At 43.9% G+C, this 27247-nt stretch overlaps 2 protein-coding genes across 5 annotated transcripts in view; one reads left to right on the top strand and one right to left on the bottom strand.

Moving 5' to 3' along the window:
• NELFE (negative elongation factor complex member E) overlaps positions 1 to 8168 on the top strand; it is a 30017-nt gene extending 21849 nt beyond the window's left edge. For all 4 annotated transcript variants that reach the window (XM_089513760.1, XM_089513780.1, XM_089513770.1 and 1 more), the window contains exon 11: positions 7991 to 8168. In XM_089513760.1, the coding sequence (XP_089369886.1) occupies positions 7991 to 8064 (74 nt within the window). In that variant the 3' untranslated portion in view covers positions 8065 to 8168. The remainder of the gene's footprint in view (positions 1 to 7990) is intronic.
• Positions 8169 to 9355: 1187 nt separating this feature from the next.
• CFB (complement factor B) overlaps positions 9356 to 27247 on the bottom strand; it is a 40542-nt gene continuing 22650 nt past the window's right edge. Inside the window, exons 11-18 of the mRNA XM_089513746.1 lie at positions 25467 to 25564; positions 20352 to 20469; positions 17503 to 17650; positions 16984 to 17063; positions 13993 to 14105; positions 13127 to 13259; positions 11243 to 11292; positions 9356 to 9651 (exon numbers count right to left, since the gene is read on the bottom strand). Coding sequence (XP_089369872.1) covers positions 9469 to 9651; positions 11243 to 11292; positions 13127 to 13259; positions 13993 to 14105; positions 16984 to 17063; positions 17503 to 17650; positions 20352 to 20469; positions 25467 to 25564 — 923 coding nt within the window. The 3' untranslated portion in view covers positions 9356 to 9468. The remainder of the gene's footprint in view (positions 9652 to 11242; positions 11293 to 13126; positions 13260 to 13992; positions 14106 to 16983; positions 17064 to 17502; positions 17651 to 20351; positions 20470 to 25466; positions 25565 to 27247) is intronic.

Raw genomic sequence — 27247 nt, 5'->3', positions numbered from 1 at the left:
TTTAAATGTTCTATCACACACTGCCCTTTAGACATCTTTTGCCTGTAAATTCTCTTAGACCACAACATTTTTGCAAAGGCAGTTGAAGGAGTGTGTAATCTTTGCAATGTATCCCACACATCCTTGGCGGTCGCTTTATCTCTGACGTCGTTAATCAAGTCTTCTTCAAGCATTAGAAAAAGACAGGCTTTCGCTTTATTATCTCTCTCTTTAGTGGCTGCATTTGCATCGCCTGCCAGCCCGGCCCCAACTGTCGTCCACAGACCCTCCTTCACTAGTAGAGATTGGGCATAAATCTTCCAGGTAGAGTAGTTGTTTCTGTTCAATTTACTAAACTTTAGAATCTCCATCTTAACTTGTGCAGTGACTCAATTGACACAGTCCTTCTGAGTATGCACAGCTGACCCCTTCCGGGCTTAAACAAAACACAGGATGAGTTACTCATGGAGCTTATCAGTGCAGCGCAAACAGCTTACTCTGATCTGTCTTCCACAAAACTGTCTTCCACTCTCTGGAACTTTCAGCTTCTGTGGATGCTGGGTGTTGTAGTATCTGGGCCCATAACCCTTGTCAGGGATGATGGGAGTTGTAGCTCTTCACCTCTGGCTCTAACTCACCACCTTGTTATGCAGCGGCGCTGACCAGTTTTGGCCAGTGGTTAATGCTTTTCTCCAAAGCAGCAGAGTTTCAGAGAATAAGCTGAAGACCCTGACAAACTCTCCAAGCCTTCTCACTCTTCTTCCTCAGAAGTCTTCACACTTCTCCAGGATCCTGCTGGCTCTTGTATCTTCACTCAAGACACCAGACAACTCAGTAGTCTTATATAAAAGATCTACTTTATTCTGCTATATACAAATACTAATGCCCTCACAAATCACAATCTCTACAATCTCCAATATCTCCAAACTATCCACACAACTCCACAACTACCCACAAAATACATTGGCAAACATAGCAATTATTATAGCCATTGTTAAATACCACCCACTAGTCAGTTTCCACCCAATGGGTGTCGCGGCAAGGAGACGCAGAGACGAGAGTGGGGTTCACAAGCCTCTTCACAAGCTTCCTCACAAGCCTCCTCAGCCAGGTTTTGGCTGGGCCTTTTATTGTCATTTTGCTTACATTAGTCCGTTGTTTGCCTTACAATCATTTGCTAGGTTACGTGCCCTTTTTGCAGTGGAAGCAGGATGTGAAGACCAGCTAAGTCAGCATGGACTTATCTATCTGATTATGGATAAAGCATGGTCATCTTGAGAGAGGGTCACCTTTCTGTGGTTTGCCAGCAGAATTGTCACATCTCAATCTTGATGAGCATTGCTATCCTGAGAGAGGGTCGTGACCCCGTGGTTTTGCCAATAGGGTTGCTACATCTCCCTCTTTTTTGTTTTTTATGAGCTGGTGTACATATCCTGCGAACCGCTGCTTTTCTGCGGCCGTCATTACCCTTCGTGAAAGCATAGTGCACAAGGCAGGAATACATTGGATGAAACAGCAAAATAGGATCATAATACAAAAGTGACAATACAAGAAGTCTTTGCAGCCAATGAAGGTCTGGCAAATAGTAAATCAATCAGCTTCATAATCCAGAATATCCAATGTTCTGGTGGACCTGAGTCAGGTAAATCATGTAGTTCTTCAATCAAATTATTAATGGAACAAGAGTTATCTGACAATTTGAAGCAACACATATCTTGATGTCTTCACACAGCAAAAGTATTCATCGTTTAGCATCTGAAGGCCTTGATGCCGTGTGTAGGTTCAAGATACTTGGCTGATGTCCACACTGTGCCTATTGGGGTTGACACTCCTGCACAACCTCTTCCCCAAGTGACGGGGGTTGCTGGTCCTTTCCGCTGTCTCTGGAAACTGTCAATATCACACCAAGGGCCACAGCAGCAGGAAAAATGAAGAAAAATGTTTCTGTGTTGGAAATAAATAATCAGACAGTGTAATTAAATTATTCCAGGCAAATCAAATACAACAGATATGGCCCGGTTCACAACCTTTTTGTGTTGATTGGGAGGTGCATTCCCCCTTTTTTGTTTTTATAGAAGAAGGCTATTGGGGTCATTAAAAAGGAGAAAGAGGGGATTTTATGTCTCTTTAAATTTTGGGCATAGGCAAAATTCAAGAAATTGGTGATATTTGCACCATTTGTCAATTGCTGGGAATTGTACCAAGCAATTTGAACTGAGAAGATGCATCACCTCTGAGACTGAGAGGAAAATGTAAGGCATGTGCCTTTTACTTTGAGGACTGGAGAGCTCAGAAAAGACAGATGGCATTGTGAACAAATTGAACTTGCATTGTTCTCTGAGCATGTGAAGAGTATGAAGAGACAGAAGCAGAGGAAGCAACACCTTAGACGAGACAAAGGGCAATAGTGAGGCTGTATAGCCTTACCTTCTCACAGAAGAGAACAAAGAAAAATTGTTAGGAACATAGGAAAATAGTGGGTGGGAGAGAGAAAAAGAATCTCTCCCCCCTTTTTGAACTTTAAACAGAGATGGCTATCCACAGGGAAGAACATAGAGGAATGGCAATAGCAGACTTTAGTAAAGAAGGTAGGATACCAATTTTAGCAAAAATGAGGAAATCTATATTAGCAAATCCTTTTCTGCAAGCAGACCTATGGAGTACAAGATTAAACTCCAAAACAAAAAGGACGAGGCAGGGGAGAAGGAGGGGGTTCCCCCCCCCAGTAATCCCACTATAGCGAACCCAGATGAAGAGTAAGAGAGACAGATAGACTGTGCTGGTAAGAGAAGCTCTCTCTCTAGGAAACAATGTATAAAAGAAGGAAGCAAAACAACACAAATGGAGGAAGAGTACAAGAAATTCAGGTTTATGTGTTGCAAAAGTGTAGCACAAATCCAAACACATTAGCAGACAGACAAATGAACAATTTCTAGGTGCAAGAGGACTAGAATCTGTTTCTAAACATGTACCACAATTTAGGTAGATGGGATATGTAGTCCTTTAGCCATGAGGACACAAAGCAACCTAGACAAAACTTTTTTCCTACTTTAGCCAAGACAGTTTTTACAGATAGACTGTGCTGACCAAAGTGAGGCTTAACAGAAAGGAAAAGACACTTGAGAACAGGAATTAATCCCTATTGAAAAACCAATGCAGCAAAGACCTTTGGACTAAAGGAAGGGAGCTGTCTTTAGATTTGCAATTCACGATCAGCCAAACAAACAAGGAAATTAACAGATACAAGCAACAATTGATAGGATCTATAACAACCATGCTGGCCTCTGGCTGTTGCAATTCTTCAGCCAAGCCTGGGCAAATCAAACACATCAAGGAGAAAAGGGCAGACCGAACTGACCATTAAAAGAATGAGACATAGAACTCTTGCTGACTGGAAAGTCTAGCTTTTCCAAGCACACTCTACTGTTTTATTCTACAAAATTTTATGTTCTCTTTGTCTGCAAGACCTGTGTATCCATAGAGATTCCCAAAATATGGAAAGAGGAAGATAGAGGGAATGGAGGATATTGAGTAACATTTATTTGTCACAGACTGTTGGTCTTAGTACCCCTTGAGCCACTTACAGCTTTGTTGAGATGTTTGTGGGTCAGCAATGGCCCAGACTTGAGGCACAGAGTCAGCCTTCCAATTTATTGGCCGCTTCTGTGTTCTCATCACAGTCACATCCACTCCTGTGCGTAAAAGTCCTGTGAAACTTAAACCTGCAATCACAAATGTATGGCTGAGCCGCTGATTAGCAACTGGCTGTTTTATCCACTGTACATTGACACCACCAGGTTCCATATCTGCTGGGTTTGGGGCTGCAGATGGTAACAAAACTAAGTGTGCCGCTGGCATATCTAAGGACAAAAATTGTGGCAGATTAACCCAAACCTGCATTTGAATTGTTCCTGCATAATCACTACCTATAGCACTAGGTGTAACAAAAATTCCTCTTTTTGAAAGAGATGATTTGGGTGAAACCGGTCCTATTAGTCCAGAATTAAAACATTTCACTTCCTTTTCATTACCCAATGATATGGCAGCTGCCAAGAGATTCATTTTATGTGATTGAGTGCCTATGTCCTGGCAAACTCTAAGCATATCTGCCAATGCAAAATTTCTAGATGCCATCAATGGTTGTAAAGCTTTCTGACAGTCTTTGTTATCTTTTGCCAACTTGATCAACAAATCTCTGGCCACGTCAGGATTATCAACCTGCTGTGCTAAGGCTGCTTGCAACCGATTAACAAAGTCACAGTATGGTTCAACAGGCCCTTGTCTTATGGTAGCAAAACCTTTTTTAGGCTGACCAGAGGGTGATACTTTCTGAAAGGCCAAGAATGCACAATCAGAAGATATTGCTAGGACCTCTCGAGGTAGCACTGTCTGTTGCTGAATTGTGTCAAAGTTATTTACTCCTGCCAGTTGTTCTGCAGTGTATTGTCCTTCACTATTGCTACCTTCTAACATACCCTTAACATCATTACTTTCTACTCCTGTATCCTTAATAGCTTGCTGTAGTTCTTTCATTACTGCATATGGCAGTGGACTCTTTTCATAAACTGCTCCACTATTGTGATCCTGTGTCTGAGAGATGGGATATGCAGTCAACAATTCTAAATCATCTAAATCAGTTGGGTCAGAGCTTCTACACTGCTGAGCCATTTTTTGAAATGGAGACATAGCCGCCCCTGAAGGGTGTTGTAGGTTGTTGTTAGGCAATGGATCTGAGGGATCTTTATCTATCTCCGGCTCCTTGGGAGGATGAATTACAGGAGCCACATATGAGGAAGGGGGTTCTGTATCTAATGCCGCTTTTGCCTTAACTGGTCCTGCCAGATCAGGCAGGCATTTTTCTATGGAATGTCTACACAAATGCCACAGTTGCAGCACCTCAATTGGTGCTCTTGGCTCTGCATGTAAACTCTTTCCAACTTTTTCCCAAGTATCTAATTTTAAAGAGCCATCTTCGGGATACCAGATGCACTGGTGACGAATCTCCTGAACTAGCCTGCATACATCAGACTTACTAACCTTATTCCCTGCCTTCTGTATCAAATAAAAAAGCTCGTCAGCTATTCCTGCCTCTACCGCTCCCAGCCGGAGCTTTACAGGTGGCAAGGGTGGTGCAAGCACTGGCATTGAATAACCTGGTGGATCTCCTGGAGGATGAACTAACGAGGCTAAAGGAGCGGAGGGTTGAAGGCAGGATTTGGGGGTCTTGGATTGGCTTAGCCGCCTCACGGCTTTGTTTACTACCTGCCAGGCAATCAGGTGGGGTGCTGCAGCACGAGGTTCAGCCTTTAAATGATTGCCTATCTTCTCCCATTCCTCCGCAGAGAGTCTTCCCTTCTCTGGGTACCAGGGACACTGGCATGAAATCTCTGCTATCAGATTTTCTATGTCTCTTTGGGTGATTTGCCTATCCCCTGACAGCCGCTTAACTATCTCATATAGCTCCCTAGCGTGAGACCTTTGCTCGGTGGACAACGTTCCTCCCATACTCACGGGATCCTGTAGAGGATGTGCGCGCAGACTGTTCCAGTCGTGTGAGCCGGGCCGTAGCCACCTTCTCCATATCATGTCGGGCTTTTTCTGGATCACGTCGGGGTCACCAGCTGTCGCGGCAAGGAGACGCAGAGACGAGAGTGGGGTTCACAAGCCTCTTCACAAGCTTCCTCACAAGCCTCCTCAGCCAGGTTTTGGCTGGGCCTTTTATTGTCCTTTTGCTTACATTAGTCCGTTGTTTGCCTTACAATCATTTGCTAGGTTACGTGCCCTTTTTGCAGTGGAAGCTGGATGTGAAGACCAGCTAAGTCAGCATGGACTTATCTATCTGATTATGGATAAAGGATTGTCATCTTGAGAGAGGGTCACCTTTCTGTGGTTTGCTAGCAGAATTGTCACATCTCAATCTTGATGAGCATTGCTATCCTGAGAGAGGGTCGTGACCCCGTGGTTTTGCCAATGGGGTTGCTACAAGTGGGCGTGTACATCCATTTTGATTGGTTCTCATAGTTCAACCCGTACTTAAGAATTTCATCATTTCACCTTGTACACTTAATGAATCTCAGGTGTTTCCAATTGTACATTCTATAATTCTGTCCTTGACATTCAAGTCTTCTAAATTACATTAGCTTTTTCACCTGTGTGGCTTCTTAATTGCTTTTGCTTAGTCATAGTGACTTTCACATACATGTTTTATTTAATAATAATATAATAATAAAATTTTTATTTCTATACCGCTATTCCAGCGATCACAGCGGTGTACATCAAAGAGTAAGACAATTGAAACATTAGCATGAAATAATACAAAGTTAATAATTAAGAACAGTAAAAACTAACAACACCCTATACAAGTGGCTGTGTAGAATGGAATACACAAAAACATTGCCACGGGGAAGAGAATGACTACAAGGCTCACGGGGGGAAAGCCTGGCGGAACAAAAAAGTCTTCAAGTTCTTCTTGAAAGCATCGAGGGAGGTGGAAGTACGGAGCTCATTGGGGAGGGAGTTCCAGAGCTGAGGGGCTGAAATAGAGAAAGCCCTCTGAGCTGATACATATCGAGCGTCTGGAACTCTTAAAAGATGTCTTTCACCCGACCTGAGAGTGCGGGGCGGATTGTATGGGGAGAGGCGGTCCTCCAAGTACCCTGGGCCCAAGCCATTTAGGGCTTTATAGGTGATAACCAACACCTTGTATTCGGCCCGGAAGCGAATAGGCAGCCAATGGAGATCTTTTAGGACTGGTGTTATATGGCTGGCCCTGGAACATCCAGTAACCAGCCGAGCAGCCATATTCTGCACTAATTGAAGCTTCCGGGTTTGGTACAAGGGTTGCCCCATGTAAAGCAATTTCTTCTACTGTATATCCCATGTTGCATTTTCCTTAACATAAGATACATAAAATTTGCCAGTTTTTCTGGAATACTGACTAAGAATTGGATAAATAAAAATATGATAGCCGTTATAAAAAGGACAATACAACAATACATGACCAATAGTCTCCCCTGAACCAGTTCCACATGGGCATATATGTACTTCATAGGGAATTTTTTTGTATCTTCCTTCCATTAAGGCTGAAGGTAGGTAGGACATTACATTTTGCTAAGGTAAATGCTATCCTGTATTTTGGAAGCGTTAGAAGACTTAGATAATTGGCTAATGAAAATGCATTACCATTGTCTCTAAAATCAGGGCATACAGAGGCTGCTTTAACATGTTGTTGCAACTCATTATCTATTATTTCTTGATGTGTTTCCTGCTTTGCTTTATTATAGCCCACTGCCAAAATGGTAGTATATGAAAAACCCAATTTGGCCAATTTCTCATTCAGAGTTTTATTCCATCTGGAAAGAAACCCATCAAACAATATCATGGGGCTAATCCTACTGGAGTGAACACAATCTGAGCCAAAAATTAAACTTAAGTACACATGCCCGTGATTTGACTGTCATTTGACCTGTTTCCAAGTACAGGATTGCATTCGGCACACACCTGGGAAGTACAAAAATGGATCTCAAAAATGTGTTTGTGTAATTTCCATTAAATCAAAAGTAGTATAGGTACACCATTGTGCCCCATGTAACAGGCATGTTTATCTTCCCCAGCATTAAAGATGGAGCATGGGGTGAAGAGACTCCATTGCCCTGGGGTCCCATACATATCCACTCCTGTACAGAATACCAATGTAAGGCAATGTATGTGGATAGAAATAGTCAGTGTGCATGGCTGATATCCTGTTGTGTCACAGCAAGGGAAATTGGCATGATCTTCTGTAAATTTTAATGCACTACTACATATACAATAGTTCCACATGTGTAATTCCACTCTTGCTGCCATCAGTGAAGTATGGCTGTAGCACATTGTCTACAAGATCTACTCTGGATATGTAGTGCCACTTATCCCTGCGTTGGTCTTGAACAGGATGCCAGCCAGGAACGGATGAGTACAGGTAAGATTTCGAGCCTTCTGTTTTTGGGATCATTCACATTCTTCTCTTTTTCAGCTGTGCGGTACAGTGTGAGGGGCTCTCACCGAGACAAGCGTTCCCAGGTTGCCTATAGCGAGGACATGCTCTGAGGCCGCCGGTGTGTAGCCATTTCCATTTGAGTGGTGGAGCCTTTTTCCTTTTGCTGTGCTTTTTAGTCAAGTTGCTAAAATAAACATGAGCTGTTTGTTTTGTTTGTTTGTTTTTGATCCTTTGAGACTGTAGTAATTCAGGATCCAAGACTTTCCTCTCAACTCAGGCTTGAACTTTGATATTTGCCCAAACTGAGGAGAGGCTCAGTTCTATAACATCATCATGATAAACTAATTTACAGGTTGAGTCTCCCTTACTTGAAAGGCTTGGGGCCAGAAGTGTTTTGGATTTCAGAATTTTTAGATTTTGGAATATTTGTATATACATAAGGCAATATCTTGGAGATGGGACCCAAGACTCAACTTGAAATGCATTTGTGTTTCGTATACACACATAGCCTGAAGATAATTTTATACAAAATATTTTGAATAATTTTGTACATGAGAGTAAAACTTAGGGGCATCCTAAGAAAGGATGTAAAGGATGAAGCAAAATAAAATTATGCCAAAGAACTGAGAAAATTCCTATAGGCATAACTGCTCAACCTAAAGACTGCATGGATGAGGAGGGAATTACAGTAAATGGTGGCTGTGCAAAGTGTAGGATAGGCGATGAGGTACAGATGAGGCTAATAAAACACATGTCAAAAATGATGTAAAGGCAAGAGTTAAGGTACAGTATTAACTCTTAACAACAAGGGAACCATCTCTTCTCTGCACAGAGTGGTAAAAGATGAGACCTTAGACTGTCTCAAGAGAACCTAAAAGAAGCACTTACCAGAGCCATACAGGGATGGATGGATGTTGTTTGAGAACCATCAGTGTGAACCTGTGCCCACCACTGGTCAGTCTTGGGATAGGCTAGGAAGCCTACTCCCCTGTGTATAGCGGGACAACCTCACTGTATAAATGCATTGTAGGATCTAACCAAAAATCAACACACTTCAGGGAGTGCAGCTCAGAGAAAACCTTCATCTCGTGTATACCGAAGGGAGCAGATGCTGAAGAAGCAACGAACATCTTGTTAATGAGCTGTACTCGAGTATATTATGAATCTGGCTATCCTGCCATACTTTAGAATATGTAATATAAAATTTTGATGCAGACAGTGAAGGAGAATTGCAGAGTCCACAATGTCTCCGTTGAAAGCACTGATTTCAATTTTGATTCTGACCGTGCTAAATTTTGACCCAGATAACTCATTATAAGGCACCTCTCTCTGTATGACACCAAATCCCATGATGGACAGAACTGGAAACAAACAGGTGAAAGTAATTAAAGAACCCATACATTCTTTTCACACAAATTTAATATACAATTGTTAGCAATACATTCATTCTACGACATTTAAAGATACTGGTCTTATTTACACAGAGCGTCCCAGGTGTGGTGGGAAGAGCACATCTACAGGAAATCCAGCCCCTCCTCACTCAGCCTTTCCTTGAGCCAAGGCAAAATCTTGAAGATGTTGATGTGGAAATCTCTGGCATAGCTGGGAGATTGCTGGTGGAGACCTCTGTCACCTTCACATGGGATTTTCTTCTTGTTCTTACAGACATCAATGACACCCCAACTGATCACACCCACCTGTAGAACAAGGGAGAGGGTGAACGAGGGACACAATCTTGAGACCTTGCAGTGGGAAGAAAGTACCATCTGCTAACCAGAATGTCAGAACTTGCCACTTCCTTTGATTCCCCCCCCCCCCCCCCGTGCCTGCATCAAACTGAGCAATTGTGTGTGGAACAACTGAAAAATCAGGGGCATACGGTCCTAGCTAAATCTTCCCTGCTTGTATCTTTCTTTCCCATCATACAGTTGTAGTGTCTTGATACTACTTTTGTCTACCATGACTTCATCCTACAGAATCATGAGATTTTCATGAGGGTAGTTGGAATTCTCCCCTATAGGGTTCTAGTGCCATGCAAAACTACAAATCCCAGTATTTCACAGGATGGCCCCATAGCAGATAAAGTGGTATCAAGGTGCCATAATTGTGTGGTGGGAAGGAGAATTCTAGAGTCATGATTTCTTGCTACGTAACATGCAGTTCTTAGGCCTCCTTCCAACTTCTTCAAGAAATTAATTGCTGTTCTTTTATGTTAGGAGCCCATTTGGTGCAGTGGTCTGAGTGCTGAACTCAGGAAACCAGGGTTCAAATCCCCATTCAACCATAGAAAGTCCCATTCTCACCCTCAGAGGAAGGCAATGGCAAAATCTTGCCAAGAAAATGTCATGATAGGTCTGCTGTAAGATTTCTATAGGTCAGAAACAACTTGAAGGCACACAGCAGCATGATTTTATATCTCTCAGGATTTCCAGAAACAATAAAGTGGTAATTTCGTTCCCCACCTCCACCTTTACCAGTTGTAGGAGTATTTGCTTGTTGCATGATACACAACCTCAGCGTCAAAATCATCTTGCTGCCATAGAATCATAGAATAATAGAGTTGGAAGAGACCGCAAGGGCCATCCAGTCCAACCCCCTGCCATGAAGGAAATCCAAATCAAAGCATCCTCGACAGATGGCCATCCAGCCTCTGCTTAAAGACCTCCAAGGAGGGAGACTCCACCACTCTCTGAGAGAGTTTGTTCCACTGTCGGACTGCCCTTACTGTCAGGAAGTTCCTCCTAATGTTGAGCTGGAATCTCTTTCCCTGTAGCTTGCATCCATTGTTCTGGGTCCTAGTCTCAGGAGCAGCATAAAACAAGCTTGCTCCCTCCTCAATATGACATTCCTTCAAATATTTAAACAGGGCTATCATATCACCTCTTAACCTTCTCTTCTCCAGGCTGAACATTCCCAGCTCTCTAAGTCATTGCTCATAGGGCATGGTTTCCAGACTCTTCACCATTTTAGTCACTCTCCTTTGGACATGCTCCAGTTTCTCAATGTCCTTTTTGAATTGTGGTGCCCAGAACTGGACACAGTATTCCAGGTGGGGCCTGACCAGAGCAGAATATAGTGGCACTATTACTTCCCTTGATCTAGACACTATACTTTTATCAATGTAACCTAAAATTACATTGGCCTTTTTAGCTGCTGCATTGCACTGTTGACTCACGTTCAACTTGTGGTTTATTTGGACTCCCAGATCCCTTTCACACGTTCAGCCGGGTCTAATCAGTCATCAATTACCTAACTGAGCACCTTGGATCAGATCAAGAGGCCACTCACCTGGATGTATCGCAGCCTTTTCTGAATTATGAGGGGACCACCAGAATCACCTGCAAGCAGAAGGAGAGATTGAATAAAGTGATGCTTTCAAGACTATGTGAAGCTCAGGACAGACCGAAAAGGATGTGAGCAGTTAAAATCCCCAGTAGGGTTACAAGCATGCATCTGTACACATACCATTTCTGTAGCTATTTAACTAAACTTCTTTTCAGAAGAAAATAAGAGCTAGAGCAGTGGTCTTCAACCTTCCTAATGCCCTTTAATGCAGTTCCTCATGTTGTTTTCAACCCCAGCCATAGAGCAGAGGTGTCTTGGTTCCTAAGACCATTGGAAATATGTGTTTTCCAATGGTCTTAGGTGACCCCTGTGAAAAGAGAACCACAAGTTGAGAACCACTGGGCTAGAGGATGGGTGGCAATGGCAAAGAAGCTTGCCAAGAAAATCCCATGATAGAGTAACACTATGAGATGGAAACGACATGAAGATGCACACTAACAACAATATTACAGTACGCCCGTGTCATACGCAGGCGTGCCTTACGTGGCTCCCAGCATATGCTGGAATCCACACCGGAAAAACCCCTGGTGTGCCCCGGAAGAAGTAATGGGCCGCATGCCCATGGTGTGCACCCCATTACTTCTAATGGGGCTCGAGCATATGCATTTTTTCCCTTACGCGGGGTGTGTGTGTCCAGGATGGATCCACCACATAAGGAAAGGGCCTGTTGTATAATAACAAACTTAACTTACTTGCTAATTAGCTTACTTGCTGTTCACTGCTATGATCTTTGGAATAGCGGTATATAAATAAAACAAATTATTATTATTAATTAAGTATCCAGGGTTTGTTATATTGTTTGTTGTGGGGCGAAATAAGTCAGAATTGCATCTGTACTATATGCATTCACACAGTTTTTCATCTAGTTGTGTTGTACAAATAGGCCCATAGTCATCATAACTCCAGAGTCCTGGCTTCTCACTATAACTCATTGGCTCTGAATTCATCCTGACAAAATTCTACTTCCTGACATTCATGTCTGAACTCTGGTCCCATGCAGGCTGCAGCTAATATCTTCAAGATAGTACAGAAATGGCAAACCTGCCTTTCTTAGGAAAGGTCAGAATTTCAAAGACCTGGACTAAGGGCTTGTCTACACGGGTTATCGACGCAAAATTTACCTCAGGCTTGCTGCGTCCTGTTTACATGATGCAGAGCCAAAACCCCAAATTCAGAATGGACTGTCTTCATGATGTCTGCACCCAATTCAGCCTTTCCTCCCCTTAACCTGAATTTAAAAATCTTAATTTTTGCTCTGGGATCTTTGTCTTTCTCCCAGTGACAATGGCCAGCTCCCTTCCCATGCAGTCCCTGTGAGATGCTTGGTGCCCCCCTCTCCAGGCGCAGGTTGGTCTGAGGTCAGAACAAGATGCCCAGCCACATTATAGATGCTAAACGTCAGTTCTGACCTCAGCTGCCCAGCAACAAACAGATTTTGTGGGAAAGCAGCTGCCTCTTGTTGTGCACAGATAATTGGGGGGGGGGGGGGATTCAGGACCAGAATATTCCAGACCCTAGGATTCAAAGCAATTGAACATGGACGAAAACTGATCAAAGCAGGTCATACTGATGACCTGTACTGTTGCAACATGAGCTTCTTAGAAAGGGAGCCACTAATTCCTGACACGTTTGTTTCTGTTATAAATGTGTGAGTCCAATCTTTTCCTTCCCAGGATGCCGTTGTTCACCCTACAGAATGAACCTAATTGTTTTAGGTTAAGACTTTTGTGTCATGAAAGTGTAGGCTGAAGTAAACTGGTTAGTCTTAAAAGGTGCCACCAGATCCCTTCTTTTTATAGAGATAAGGAAGAGGCTGCTGTTCCTCACCTTTGCAAGTGTTTGGATCCACCTCGGGGTCAAAGCCCCCCGTGCAAAGGAAACGATCAGTCACCACATCTGAGACATGCGTGACATTTTTGTAGTGGTCAGCTTTCTTGGCATCTTCCTCGCAGGCCATTTTCTGAGAGAGGAGGAAGAGATGGAAACAGCGGATTTACTCAGGCAGCCAGATATAGACACAGCAGACCCAATGATGCTGAGATCACATATTTCTAGGGCTTATGATGTTTCACTACTGGTAAAGAGGATAATGCTTAATAAAGTCAAAGGCAGTAGAAAAAGAGGAAGACTGCACTACAGAAAGATAGACAAAATCAGAGGTCTAATTAGGAAGTACATATTGTTTAATTTAGAAAACTATATATCTTTTTTCAACATCAGAAGTGGCCTTCTTGGGTCTTCTGGTTTGCAGGACATTTTTGGCACTTCATGGGGCACTCCAGAGAATCCCAGGGGCAGAAAATTGGCCCCTGGACCTCCTGCAATTGCCCAGCTCTATTTTACAGTCATTCTCAGAATAAAGTAGAGCTGTTGTGTATCTTTATTGGTTTTCTATTCCCATCAGTTTTAAAAGTATCCAAGTGGTTTGAGTCTTGAACTAGGAATCCAGGGCACCAGGTTCGATTTCTTGTTCATTCCTGGAAACCCACTGGGTGAGCATGTGGCAAATCACACACTCTCACTCTTAAAGGAAGGCAATGGCAAATCTTCTCTGAATAAATCTTGCCATGAAAACCCTATAATACGGTTGCCATGTGTTGCAGTCAGCTTGAAGGCACACAGCAACAATAGCAACAAACTACATTGCTGCCACTCATTCTTGCTCAAAAAAGGCACTTAGGCGTTATTCTCACCAGTTCACTATTCTTGATCCGCACAGTTCTGCGACGCAGCCCTTTCCTAGTGCTCTCCTCACATTCAGTTACAAAAAGAGAAGGGATGTTCCCAACGGGGAGAAGCTCTTCCTCTGAGGAAAGAAAAGAATATGGATTGCAGTGAAGGTGAATAGACAAGGCTAGAGAGGATTGGGAACAGGGAGAGAATCCAGGAAAGGTTAGGATTCAGGTAGTAGTAATAATTATAATGTTGATTTATTATGCCCTTCAAAACAGATGATAAAACACAAGATTGTAAAATGCTAAAATACTAAAATAATATGCTAAAATACTAAAACTCCCAATCAAACCCATAGTGTCCAACCTTACTGACCCGAGTGCTACAGAAAACATCCACATATGTTTGACAGGAAACCATTCTAGTGTACAGTACAGTACATTTAAGTCTCCACTTACTCCTCCTGCTCCAGATCTTGGGATGGCTTTGGCTCTTGTGGACTGAAGTAAATTGGAGAAGGAGGCAGATGCACAGGCCAGACTGAACCAAAACCAGCTCACAGATCCTCCTATTCCTGCTCACTTGCCACAGAGCATCCTTGAAGATGGACAAATCCTGGCACAACCAGTCAAGATACTGAACAATCTTTCTGTAATTTGGGGTTTTACTTGGACCCCCAAGTAAACCTTCATGTTTGAGGCAGGGCACCATCACTGAGGATGGTGGTGCATAGGGTTTATACTGTGTGGGTGACAACTCAAAGACATTGTGAACACCTGGTGGGACAGTCGTTCACAATGCATCCCAAGACCTCCCTAGATGCCCATCTCTGCCAACCAGGACACATCTGTATCCATCAGCTATGGCCGCTGGTGGGGATGGGGTGCTGCTGCCAACCAGCAGTCCTTGAAGCAGGGTGAGCACATAATGAATCCCTCGTCTCACAACATTTGCCATCTGTATCATCATCATCATCATCAGCAGCAGCAGCAGCAGCAGCATCCTGATTCGGGAGTCAAGGCAGGTTACAATTAAAAAAAAAATAATACCACTAAAAACATACAAAAATGTGAGCATTAAAGTGGGATTTAACTGATGGCAATATTAAAATAATTTAAAAATACAAAAATCTAAAACTATACCCTTGGCACCCACAGGGGCTTGGTTCCAGGTCCCCCTGTGGATACCAAAAAACGTGGATGCTCTAGTCCCATTGAATACAATGGCTAGGAAAATTATATAAACTGGCAAAATCAAGGTTTGCTTTTTGGAATGTATGTTTTTTAAAAATATTTTCAAACCATGGGTGCTTGAATCTGTGGACCAAAATAATAATAATAATGAAAATCCATGGATATGGAGGGCTGACTGTACTTAAAAAAAATAAAATACCATGAAAAGATAAAATGCAATTAAAGCAATTCAGTTTAGGGCAATGCAACAGATTCAATACATTCTTTTAAAACCATTTTAAAGGTCTCCCAGCATAAAAAGGTATTTGCCTGACAATAGAAAGAAGCAGAGAGGGGGCCAGTCTGGCCTCTGAGAAAAGAGATTCTAGAGCAGCCACTGAGAAGGCCCTAACCATGCTGGTGACTGCAGTGGGCCTAAGAAAAGGTCCTTAACCTATTCTCATACTGCACCAGCAGGCAGGGTGCCGGAAATTTAGAAGTAGTATCAAATTAACCAAACAATATCGAATTAACCAAACAGTCCAGAGTCAAAAGCTGTAAATCGTCAGCACAGTCCACGGGTACCAAATAATAAGGTCAAGAAACAGTCCAGGGTTATAAATCCCAGAGTCAGGATAATCTATAAATGCAGGCTTCAGAAAGAAATTGAGTTTTTTTTCAGAAACTGAAAGGAGGAAAGCCCTTGCCTTAAAAAGCATATCAAATCAGCGTCACCCGACTTGCACATCGAGAGACTGAGGGGCTTTGCAGACTGGCCATTAAAGCCGGCCTGGGGGTGAAGTCAGGGCATGGCATCCATACGACGCATGCCCCAACTCTGCCCTCATGGTGGCATGATGTCACGCGTCGCTCCACCTGGTGCATGATGTCATGGCGCTCCTCTGGTGCTGCGTTTAGATGACGCAGTGCTGAAGGAGCACCTTAAAGCTGCAGCACAGTGGTTATCGTGCCCTTGAAAGGCCAGATTGGTGCCACGGTGTAAGGTTGCCGCGGCCCCGATCTGGGAAAGATGGAGGCGGCTGCAGGCTGCCCCTTCAGGGGTGGTCTGCACAGCCCCAGAGTCTGTTCCAGATGCCACAGCCTTTCTTGAAGTGATGGAACAATGTCATCAATCTTCCTCCTCCTTCTGTGGAGCTCTCAGGTGACTGTGAGACTGATCAGGAGGAGGTCTTGGACGTAGTGAGTCTGCTTCATCTTCAAAAGCCGAACTCTCGAGCAGGGCATGACAAGCCTCTCCTGATGATCTTAGAACTAGGGCCACTTCATATAAGGAGATTGGGTTTGCCTAATAGCCTCACTCATTCTCACTCTGAAGGTTATCGCAAGGGGGCAAAAGCGTTCCCTGATGTGTTCTAACGAGCACGAGCGTGGGCGCGCACGGAGCATGATGGGAACCCGATGGGGCCCAGAACACTAGTTTACCGCACGGTGGAACGCCGCCGCTGCCGCCGGGAGTTCCCATCGGGTTCCCGATGTGTTCCAGGAGGCGCCATTTCTGGGAACAGTTTCAAAAGTGTTCCCAGAAATGGCGCCTCCTGGAACACATCGGGAACCCGATGGGAACGCCTGGCGGCAGTGGCGGCGTTCCACCGTGCGGTAAACTAGCGTTCTGGGCCCCATCGGGTTCCCATCATGCTCCGTGCGTGCCCGCGCTCGTGCTCGTTAGAACACATCGGGGGACGCTTTTGCCCCCTTGTGATAACCTTCTCTGTCTTACTCATTTCATCATTGCCAGCTCCTTGGGAAAGAGGGGACACTCAGGAGTGAGTGTGTCCAACCAGCCCCTCAAAAGCCAAATAAAACTGACAACTCTCTTACCATGATCCCTGCAGGTGGTCTGTGGATGAGGCTTTCTCAGAGCTCGGGTAGTTCCTGCTGTACATGGAAGACAGATAGGCCTGTGGAAAGGAAATGCCAGACAGAAATTAAGGTAGGACAAAATCTTGCTTCATTATTGTTTGGACAGTATAAACATTTTCCATTTGGGCAAGGCAAGCAAGATGCATGCAGCCTCCACTACCAAATTTGCATCCTTGGACTTGAAGGGGGGAGAGAGAATAGCCTACAAGTCAAGCAGTGTCTTTTTTTCCCCCTAAGGGAGGAGTAATTAAATCAGTTTCCAAATGGTCCAACAACAGGACAACACAGTACAGCACTAGGAGACACAATGTTGTGTGATAAGTTCCAAGCAAAGATAGGATTAATGCTGTTCAACTGCAGTACAGTTATGTCATGGGATAAAATCCTCAGAGGAACAGGTGAGATTCATCAATTTTTGAGTGAAGTCAAAATTTAATACAGTTTATTATTTTCTTCTTTCTTCCCTTTTCATCTCACCTTGCAACAGTAGAGAGCCTGACTTTCCTGGCAAGTTTCACTAGAGCAACATCATAATCATAGAATTCAGGGATTCCACGATCCTGTAGCTTCCCAATCTGATACTCTGGGTGGGAGTGGACAGCAACCACATCAAACCGTGCTCTGCCTAGGGAAGAGGAAGGAAAAAATTAGAGGTGCTCCCCTGTAGCTATCCACATACATTATTAGACCTTTACAATGCTTATCTCAAAACATTGAAGTAGGTAGCCAGCAAAACATAAACGTTAGTGGTATCTGCATGAGCCAGAATATCCTGGCATTGAAGCTGTGCTGATGTCTCCCTGTTACAAGCTTCATGTATATATACCGCTTCATACTGCCTAAGCAGTGTCTAAGCGGTTTACAACTGTAAGCTAATTTGCCCCCAACAATCTGGGTACTCATTTTAGCGACCTCAGAAGGATGCAAGCTTGAGTCAAGCTTGGGCCCTTTTGCTGGTCTTGAACTCGCAATGCAACCTTGTGGTTTTGAGTGAGTGGCTGCAGTACAGGCATTTAACCACTGTGCCACCAGGGTTCCTACCTTGCGATGTGGAACAGCTGTTCACACACGGGTCCTAATGTGCTGTCCAGTGTCACTGCCACTTCCACAAATCACACAACATTGTTCAAATGGCTGTGCACCTTGTTCTGATCTCAAAGTGAGCAATGCGTGGCAGTGGCAGTGATGCCGGGAGGTTCAATGGATGCATTGTAAACAGCCACCTGGCATTGCAAAAGAGGGCTCTGGATCTTCTGGAAAGATCTGGAACAAAAGATGAGTTATTTTGCACTGGTTTTTTTTTTTGGGGGGGGGGAATATATGATAGTTTTGGGGCTGAACTGGCTGGATGCCATCCAAACAGTTCACACCAGAACTATGGATTGGGCCCTGCGTCATAGAACTACTCGCTGTGGGAAAGGGTGGAGGACTTTCTTTTTCAGCCCGTGTAGACAGGGCCTTGGTCTTAGTTCTCCCACTGTTAGAAGCCACATACCCTCCAACTGTCCCTGTTTGACAGGAACAGCACTGATTAATCCTCTGTCCTTCCACTTTTTCAGATGCTTTTAAAATATCCCGGTTTCTCTCTCCTCCCACTTTCCCACTCTGCTCTCAACATACTCCAATTGGTGCAAATTAAATTCAAAGTGTAAAATGAGTTTGCATTTAGTGAGGGGAGAGGAAAGGAGGGAGCAGAATCTTGCCCTTCCCAGTAGGCTCTGGCAAAAATAGACCACTGCAGCCTCTCCTAGCTTCTCTCTTATTCCTCATTAATAACATTTGTCATCTTGACCACACTCTGATGTTTCTTGGCCACATGTGTACCAGTTTTTATCTTTAAATGTTAGAGGATATAAGGTGGATTTGTGGATGGCAAAAGAGAGGACTGTTCAGCAGCTGCTTCCATGGTGTTGACCAAATAAATCTGAGGAAGGAGACTCAAGTCTACAAAAGCTCATACTACCAACCTCTACCTTTCAGTTAGTCTCAAAGGTGCTGCAAGATACGTACTAGTTTTCCACACTAACAGAACTATAGAGTTTTTCACATGGGAGGCTAAGTACCTAAATCCCATGCAGAAACAGGATTTAAATCCTGGAAAAATTCTGCAAAAGTGGGATTGTTTTCAGACTCATCAGGGGCATTGTACATTAACGTGAACATAACCAACACAGAAAGTGGACAAAATCGGCTATTTTTTACGTTTGGGAGAATCCTGAAAGTAAAAAATGGCCAATTTTGTGCACATTCTGTGCGAGTTAATGCTAGATTAATGCTCAGTGCCCTTGACGTTGTTTGAAAATAAAACCACTTTTGTGGGATTTGTCCATTTTCTATGCACATTAATGCACAACATTGTGTGAAAACGATCCTGCTTTTGCGGGATTTTCCTGTTTTAAATCCCATTTCTGCACCCTATGTGATAAACCCCTATGTCTATGAATTCTACCAGACTATTTTAAAGGATTATTTTTGATATAATTGATTGTTTTTTAAACATTTCATTACAAGGCATTTAGCTGTACTTTACATTAATCTGTGTTGTAAGCCACCTTGGCCATGATATAAGGAAAGGGAAAGATAGGATGTAAATAAAGTAAAGTAAAGTAAAATATTCTTGAACGTCTGCCTAAGTCAGAGGTAGACAATGTATATCTTGTGGGCTATACACAGGCCCCAAGGCCCTTTTATGATCCTCTCAGTCTCCCCCATAATTCCTCAGACAATGGGCGGAAATGGTCTAAAGGTTTTTCCTACTCCTGCAGGTTTGAAAGAGCAGTAGTTTGTTTTTAAATAGGTCACAGCACATGCCCAAATCCTTCCCACTTAAAAAGCCCAAAATTAAAATTGAAGCTGCACATCCAGTCACTTTCAGTTTCTTCCCTCTTACTACACTCCCCCCCCCCAATTTTGAGACCTGGTTCTCTTTCACACTATACAATTCTAGCAGTTTGATACTTAGACTGTCATGGCTCCATTCTGTAGAATCCCGGGGGTTGTGAGGTATTTGGAATTGGCTGCCAGAGAGTTCTAGTGCTTTGCCAAACTATAAATCCTAGAAGTCCATAGGATGCAGCCAAGGCAGTGAAAGGGGTATGAAAGTACTATAATTGTGTAGTATGAAAAATCCATTGGTGTGGCCTGCAGGCTGTGCTAGGGTAAAAATTTGTTGTCCACATCACGAAGTACCACCAACTGGTTTATGCTCATCTAGATGGTATTAAAGGCAGAAGAGCAAGGTAGACCGATTTTATTTTTCCCAGCCAGTTGGTAACTCCCCAGTTTCTTCCTTCCCGCTATCCTCATCCTGGAATATTTTGGCTTACCGATGTTAACAGTGATCTGGTCTGCTGTATCATGTATAGTGAAGCAGTGGGCTGAAGTCAAGATGTAGTATTCAGAAACGAGGGCTCCTCTGCAATGTTCGTATACACCTCCCGTACGCTTTTGTTGGAAGAGAAAAGCAGTGTGTTCATGGAAATCATGGAACAATAGCTCACAAGTGCAATTCTGTGCAAGTTTACTTGGGAATAAGTCATCCTATTAGATTCCAGCAGTGGGGCCTTTTCCCACATGAGCATGCATAAGATGACCATTTCAGACACCTTGGAACAGTCAGCCATCTATGTGCCTGGCTTGGCTTCTGTGCCTTTAAAGGGCAACAATATTGGCAGAAATTTGAAATGTGATTTTCCCCCCTCAGTAGATAGAATCAAGAATGGAGAATTTGGTTTACTTTCTGCCAGATGTAAAGGCACAGAAGAGAAGACCTGGCTCCTAAAAACATGTTAAATTCCATCCAACTTGGCTCACTGAATAGTATTGCCGAACGCAAAGGCTGCTCAACAATGGTTCCTCTTTATCCTGGAGAGAAGTGACCAGTGGGGTCCCACAGGGCTCTGTCCTGGGCCCAGTGCTATTCAACATCTTCATCAGTGACTTGGATGACAGAATTGGGGGCAAACTTGTCAAATTTGCAGATGACACCAAACTAGGAGGAGAAGCTAACACCCCAGAAGACAGAATCAAAATTAAAAATGACCTGAATAAATTGGAAAGCTGGGCCCAAGATAGCAAAAATGATATTCAACGTGAAAAAATGTAAGGTATTGCACTTAGGGCAGAAAAATGAAATGCATAGATATAGGATGGGGGAACATCTGGCTGAATGAGATTACATGTGAAATGGATCTAGGAGTCCTAGTAGACAACAAGTTGAACATGAGTCAACAGTGTGATGCGGCAGGTAAAAAGAACAATGCGATTCTAGGCTGCATCAATATAACTATAGTGTCTAGATCAAGGGAAGTAATAGTGCCACTCTGTTCTGCTTTGGTCAGGTCCCACCTGGAATATTGTGTCCAGTACTGGGCACCACAGTTCAAAAAGGACATTGAGAAACTGGAGCGTGTCCAAAGGAGGGTGACTAAAATGGTGAAGGGTCTTTCAAACCATGCCCTATGAGGAAAGTCTCAGGGAGCTGGGGATGTTTAGCCTGGAAAAGAGAAGGTTAAGAGGTGATATGATAGCTCTGTTTAAATATTTGAAGGGATGTCATATTGAGGAGGGAGCAAGCTTGTTTTCTGCTGCTCCAGAGAACAGGACTCGAAACAATGGATGCAAGCTACAGGAAAAGAGATTCCACCCCAACATTAGGAGGAACTTCCTGACAGTAAGGGCTGTTCGACAATGGAACACACTCCCTCAAAGGAGAGTGGTGGAGTCTCCTTCCTTAGAGGTATTTAAAGAGAGGCTGGATGGCCATCTGTCGGGGATGCTTTGATTGAGAGTTCCTGCATGGCAGGGGGTTGGACTGGATGGCCCTTGCGGTCTCTTCCAACTCTACAATTCTATGATTTTATGATTCTTGGTTTCCTCTGTAGTTTCTGTAAGGCAGGACAATCCTGTAAGCAATCAATCATGAAGCAATCAATACCTGGCCCGTTTTAAACCAGCTTTTACAGAAATGTGTTCATGGTCATAATACTTAGGCACCGTGAAGGAATTAATTGTTAGACATCATCCTTCAGTCTTCAGAAGAGGACAATGTATCCACTTCTAGCTAAGGACTGTGTAATCTAACAATGGGGACAGATGGGACCAGGAGAGGGCTCATCCAGACTGGTCATCTCGGCTGACTGTACCGTTTCATGTTGCTTCTTGATGCTTCTTCTTGTTTCCACATGCAAACATTCTCCTGTCTGTCTGTCTGTCTGTCTGTCTGTCTATCCACCTTAGTTGTTGTGGTGTGTCTTCAAGTCTTTTCTGACTTATGGTGACCCAAAGGTGAACTTATTCCAGGGTTTCCTGGGGCTGAGAGTGCACGACTTGCCCAAGATCACCCAGTGGGTTTCCATGGCCAAGCGGGGATTTGAACACAGGTCTCCAGAGTTGTAGTTCAACACTCAGACTACTGCACCACGCTGGCTCCTATCAATCTACTTTAATACAAAGACAGCATTTCAGTTTATTTGTGGCATCTTACTTGTGTTGTGGGAGTGTCTTTTCTAGTATGAAGCAAACCTTGCATGAGCATCTTCTGTTTCTCCCCCAGTGCATTCTTAATTTTTAAACATTTAAACATTTTCTCTAGAGATATATAGAGCGTGTGTGTATGTGTACCTTCAAATCGCCCCATGAATTTCATAGGGTTTTCTTAGGCAAGGAATCCTCAGAGGTCATTTTACCAGTACCTTCCTCTGAAATAGAGCCTATATTACCTGGTATTCATTGGCAGTCTTCCATTGAAGTACTGACCAGGGCTGACCCTGCTTAGCTTCCAAGATCAGAAAAAAATCTGGTACCTTTAGGGTATTTAGGCCAAGAGATATTGTGCTTAGGTGATAAACTATAACAACATGATTGCTTGTTTGTTTCCTAGTTTGTTCTTTTTACTCTCCTTCCAGTGGCCGTTTTCTCCAGTGTCTCTGTTCACACAAGGAGTGTGTGTGTATGTGTGCACTGTCATCTTGCTACTAGGAAACAAATGAAGGAATGGCACTGGTACAGTTAACAACTTTTGCACTATATAGCTAAACAACAACAACACAAATCTCTAATCCCTTAGCACAAAAGCAGTAGGTTCCTATATTTGGTAAGACTCTATGGTGGGTCACAAGGATTGGGATGCCCATGCTCAAGAAGAGACAGAGGGAAGAGAGCCGGAAGTGTGGGCATGCAGAGGTTCAGCTCTTTAAGGGAGGTGTAGGCTGAAAGGGGTAGGTCAAGGAAGCCAAGCAGAAGGATAAAAAAGGGAGGTGAGGAGAGAGAATACAGGCCAGAAGATGAAGCAAAGAGGGAGAAAAAGTTCACACAGAAGGAAAAAAACGCAAGGAGGAATAGAATGGAATGGCAGCTACAGCTATGAGGGAAGGATGGGAGATAGAGAGAGGTAATGTATGGATCAAACCTTGTTCAGAATGAGGACAAGAAATCAGAAGAAGACTAGAAATGGGGAGTACAGCTATGAAAGAACTAGAAAAAAAACCTAAAGAATAGGGTCAGGATAGTACAAGCTGTTGTTTTCCCTATTACCACGTTTGGATGCGAGAGCAGTCCAGTCCATAATTCTGCTCCTTTCTCTGTCTAAGCCAGGGGTCCCCAACCAGTGCTCTGAGGAGCCCTTAGGGCTCTGTGCGCACTTCCCAGGTGCTCCATGGCAACTCAGGGAAAATGAATGAAATAAAAATTGAATGAAATTAAAGAATAAGAATATATTCTTATTGTTATTGAGCTTGGATTTATATAAATTTTGGGTGCCGAGCGATCAAAAACCATGACCCCTGACTGACCCCCATCGCAGCCGCCATTATCCCAAAAGCGAGCTGACCACGTAGCCAGGCAGCCTTGCAAGGCATGGCTATAGCAAAAGGTAGATTTAAACCTTAAGAAACCAGTTCTGGGAGTTGCCGTACCAGTTTCACCGGCAACCCTAAAGAATGAGGACAAAGGAAGTTTGCCTCTCCTATTGATGGCATTAAGTACTCAGCCATCTAGATAGTGGTTCTTTCCCAAAGAAGTGGCAGACTCCTTTTGTGTATCCATTGTTTAACTTTAGTCTTAGACAAAGATAAGACATTAAGACCTTTGTTCTGCAGGTAGCCATAGCCTACAGATATGTTTCACAGTATATATAGAACCTAGATTCCACTCTTCTTTGGGCTTGTGAGCTACAAAGTTCCAAACCTGAAACTCTGTCGAGTAACTGCTCCAGACTTGAGCTCTCGTGGGCACTGCACCCCACTGAAATCACTTGGGCAAGCCAAAGCCCACTGTCTCTTTCGGGCCTCTTGTTAGCTTAGCCCGCTGGAACTTAGCTCCTAGCCACCACGGTTGCCTCTTGCTTTCCCCGTTCTCCACGGCCGTGTCCACCATCCACCAGTCCTCATCTATCTCTTGGAAAAGACTCCTAAGGTAATTATTTCAACGGTGCCTCTATCCTTTCTCCTTTACCCCCAAACTCTTCCCCTCCCTTGCTTAAGCATTGAATGTGTGCGTGCTTGAGTGATCCCTTTTGTTGTGTGGCTTTAGTAAATGGTTATATTTTAATTGCAACTCGGCACTGGAGTCTCTGTTTCTTGGGGTTGGACTAGATGACCTCTGGTATACACATAGGGACACGATCCGCTGCGTGTGTTGTTAGGACATGCCTCTCGTGAATTTGAGCTAATTAAATTCCCCTGATTCGATCCTTCCTAACATTATATATACTCCTAAACACCATTAACTTGTAAGATGTAAGGTAAGCCTCTAAGGGACTCCGCCATAGAAATAAAGGCTCCATGAGTCAAAAAGCACAAATTAAGGAGCTTACCGCTTGGTATTTTAAATCAGCTCCAACCTCCTGGGCTGCAGCCGGGATACAGGATGGAGGTAGGGATTATCACACACTAAATCGTCGCTGAATGGCTGGCTGCCATCAGCCCGTGTCCAAGCCAAGCTCCGCAAGCACTTTTTAGAAGTTGGAAAGTTTTCCGACTTCTAAAAAGTGCTGGCAGAGTTCAGCTTGGACCCAGGTTGATGGAGGCCGGCGATTTGGTGGCGATTTAGTGTGCGCTAATCCCCGCCTCCATCCCGCATTCCAGCTGAAGCTTGGGAGGCTGGAGCCAAGCAATAAGTTCCTAACACAGGAGTGCCCTGAATTAGCTCACTGAAATGTCATAGGTAACATTGGTAGAAAGAATAATTATGTTTATAATAGAATATTAGCTGGTTGCTAACTACATCTCAGTGATCTTTTTCTGTCTATCATCTCATTTCTGTGTTCTGTCATTTATTTTATGCTCTGAAGGATAAGTACAGAAGGTGGCTAGAAAACAGGCACTGCTAAGCAGTCACAACTTGTTCTCTCCTTTTCCTGCCCCTCTGGAAGCCATTAGTCCAACCTCACAACCAAAGAAAGCATTCCCTTTTGGCTTCTGTTCCAAAGGTTCCAGTCTTACCCTGATGGTAATGGTGGTGTGCCACGGATTCTTCTCTTGGTCATCTGCTGTTTGATGCTCCTTGGCCAAACCACACATGGACAAAGTCTCACTCTCATCTAGGAATAGAAAGGCATAGTTCAGAATGGTTGAAATTTGGAGTATCCCTAGACAGGCAGAGGATGATCCCCCTCCCGCAAAACAAGTAGAGGGATACTTTCCATTCATCTCTGTGTGGGATGGAAATAGCAGGCAAAGGGGCAGGACCCCTGGGTTCCTAGAGAGGGAAATGGATGGGGCAGGAGGCAGCTAAAAGCTTCTGGGAGAAGAATAGCTAATGTTGTACAGTGGACAGAGAAGACGTGAAAACTGGATCTGAGCAAAGCCTAAAGGTAAAGGTTTCCCCTTTGACAAGTTTGTCTAGTTGTGTCCGACTGTCGGGGGTAGTGCCCATCTCCATTACAAACTAAAGGAGCCAGCATTGTCAAAGATGACTCTGTGATCTCATGTGGCCAGCACTGCATAGAACGCTGTTACCTTGCCACCAAAGTGGTACCTGTTTATCTACTAAAACTTTTACATGCTTTCGAACTGCTAGGTTGGCAGAAGCTGGGACTAGTGACAGGAGCTCACTCAGTCACATGGCACTTGGGTCTTGAACTGCTAACCTGCCGACCGTTTGATTGTTCTAGTCAGTATCTTAACCGCTAAACCAACACATTCCCTATCCATCACAAAATCCAGCTTATAATGCTGTCCCTGCACCTGGTGTCCCCTGGTGCAGGAGGCAGGCTTCTAGGGCAGCATACATGTTCTCACTCAGTGCTGCCCCATTATTCTCTTTATGAGGAAAAGGATGGGACAGCATCCGGGGAGCGTGAGCAGTCATGAGGAGAACAATGGGATGGCATGGGATGGCATGGTGGGTTACAGCCTCCATCAAGAGAACAACGTGACGGCACCAGGAGTAAGGGCCTGACTGGGTGTCACTCCTCTTCTGGGGTGCCACTAGGTGTGGCTCACACCCCCTGCACCCCCGGTGACCCCACTACCTGCTTTCCACAGTGGCCAAACATTTATTTTAGGAAGTCTCCAAGCATTATGTCACATGTCTGCCTCAGGGAGAGGGGCAGCGCAGGAATATTTGGGGACAGAATCAGCTTGCACCTTAGATGGTGCTGAATCAGCCATTCACACTGAACAATCAGCCTGATATGGCAGGCACCAAACATTTGTCAGCACTGGAAGCAACAGCTGTCCCCCTCTCTGTGGAAAAAAGACCCAAACGACCTCAGGGATGACTCTGACCTGCTTTCTGGGAGCCTGACTACTCTTTTGCACATCTCTCTGCCTGTCTTGGTTTTGCCAGCGAGCACAATTGCAATTCAAATTCCCATTTTGTCATTTCAAAACCAAATAACTTCTTATCCATTTAAAACCTGTCAACCAATTGCCTATAAAAGTGACATTGCAAATTAATACTTCGTAGTTCCAATTCTTCTAATGTTTTCATGTAATTTGGCCAGTTTCTAATTTCAAAAAGTCTCAATACACAATCCATTTATCTTTTCTTTTCTCGTGTACACAAGGCTCCATGAGGTGAAACCCTCAAAGATATTTCAGAACAAACTCTAGTTGTATATTTAACCCATAAAATGGCTGGTGACATACATGCAAAACCCTGTTTGAAGTCTCACAAGACTTTGGTCCTGTGAGATTTTCCCTGAGATCTGGTGTGAGATCTCATCCAAAGTCTCATGGTGCCAATACCATCACAAGACTTCCAGCGAGAAGGACTCTGA

The sequence above is a fragment of the Sceloporus occidentalis genome, unplaced genomic scaffold (genome assembly GCF_023333645.1).
Source record: "Sceloporus occidentalis isolate IW3139 unplaced genomic scaffold, rSceOcc1.0.p SCAF_1, whole genome shotgun sequence".
NCBI classification, from domain to species: Eukaryota; Metazoa; Chordata; class Lepidosauria; order Squamata; family Phrynosomatidae; genus Sceloporus; species Sceloporus occidentalis.
Note: the sequence above shows the minus strand (reverse complement) of the source record. Positions and strands in the feature narration are given on the sequence as shown.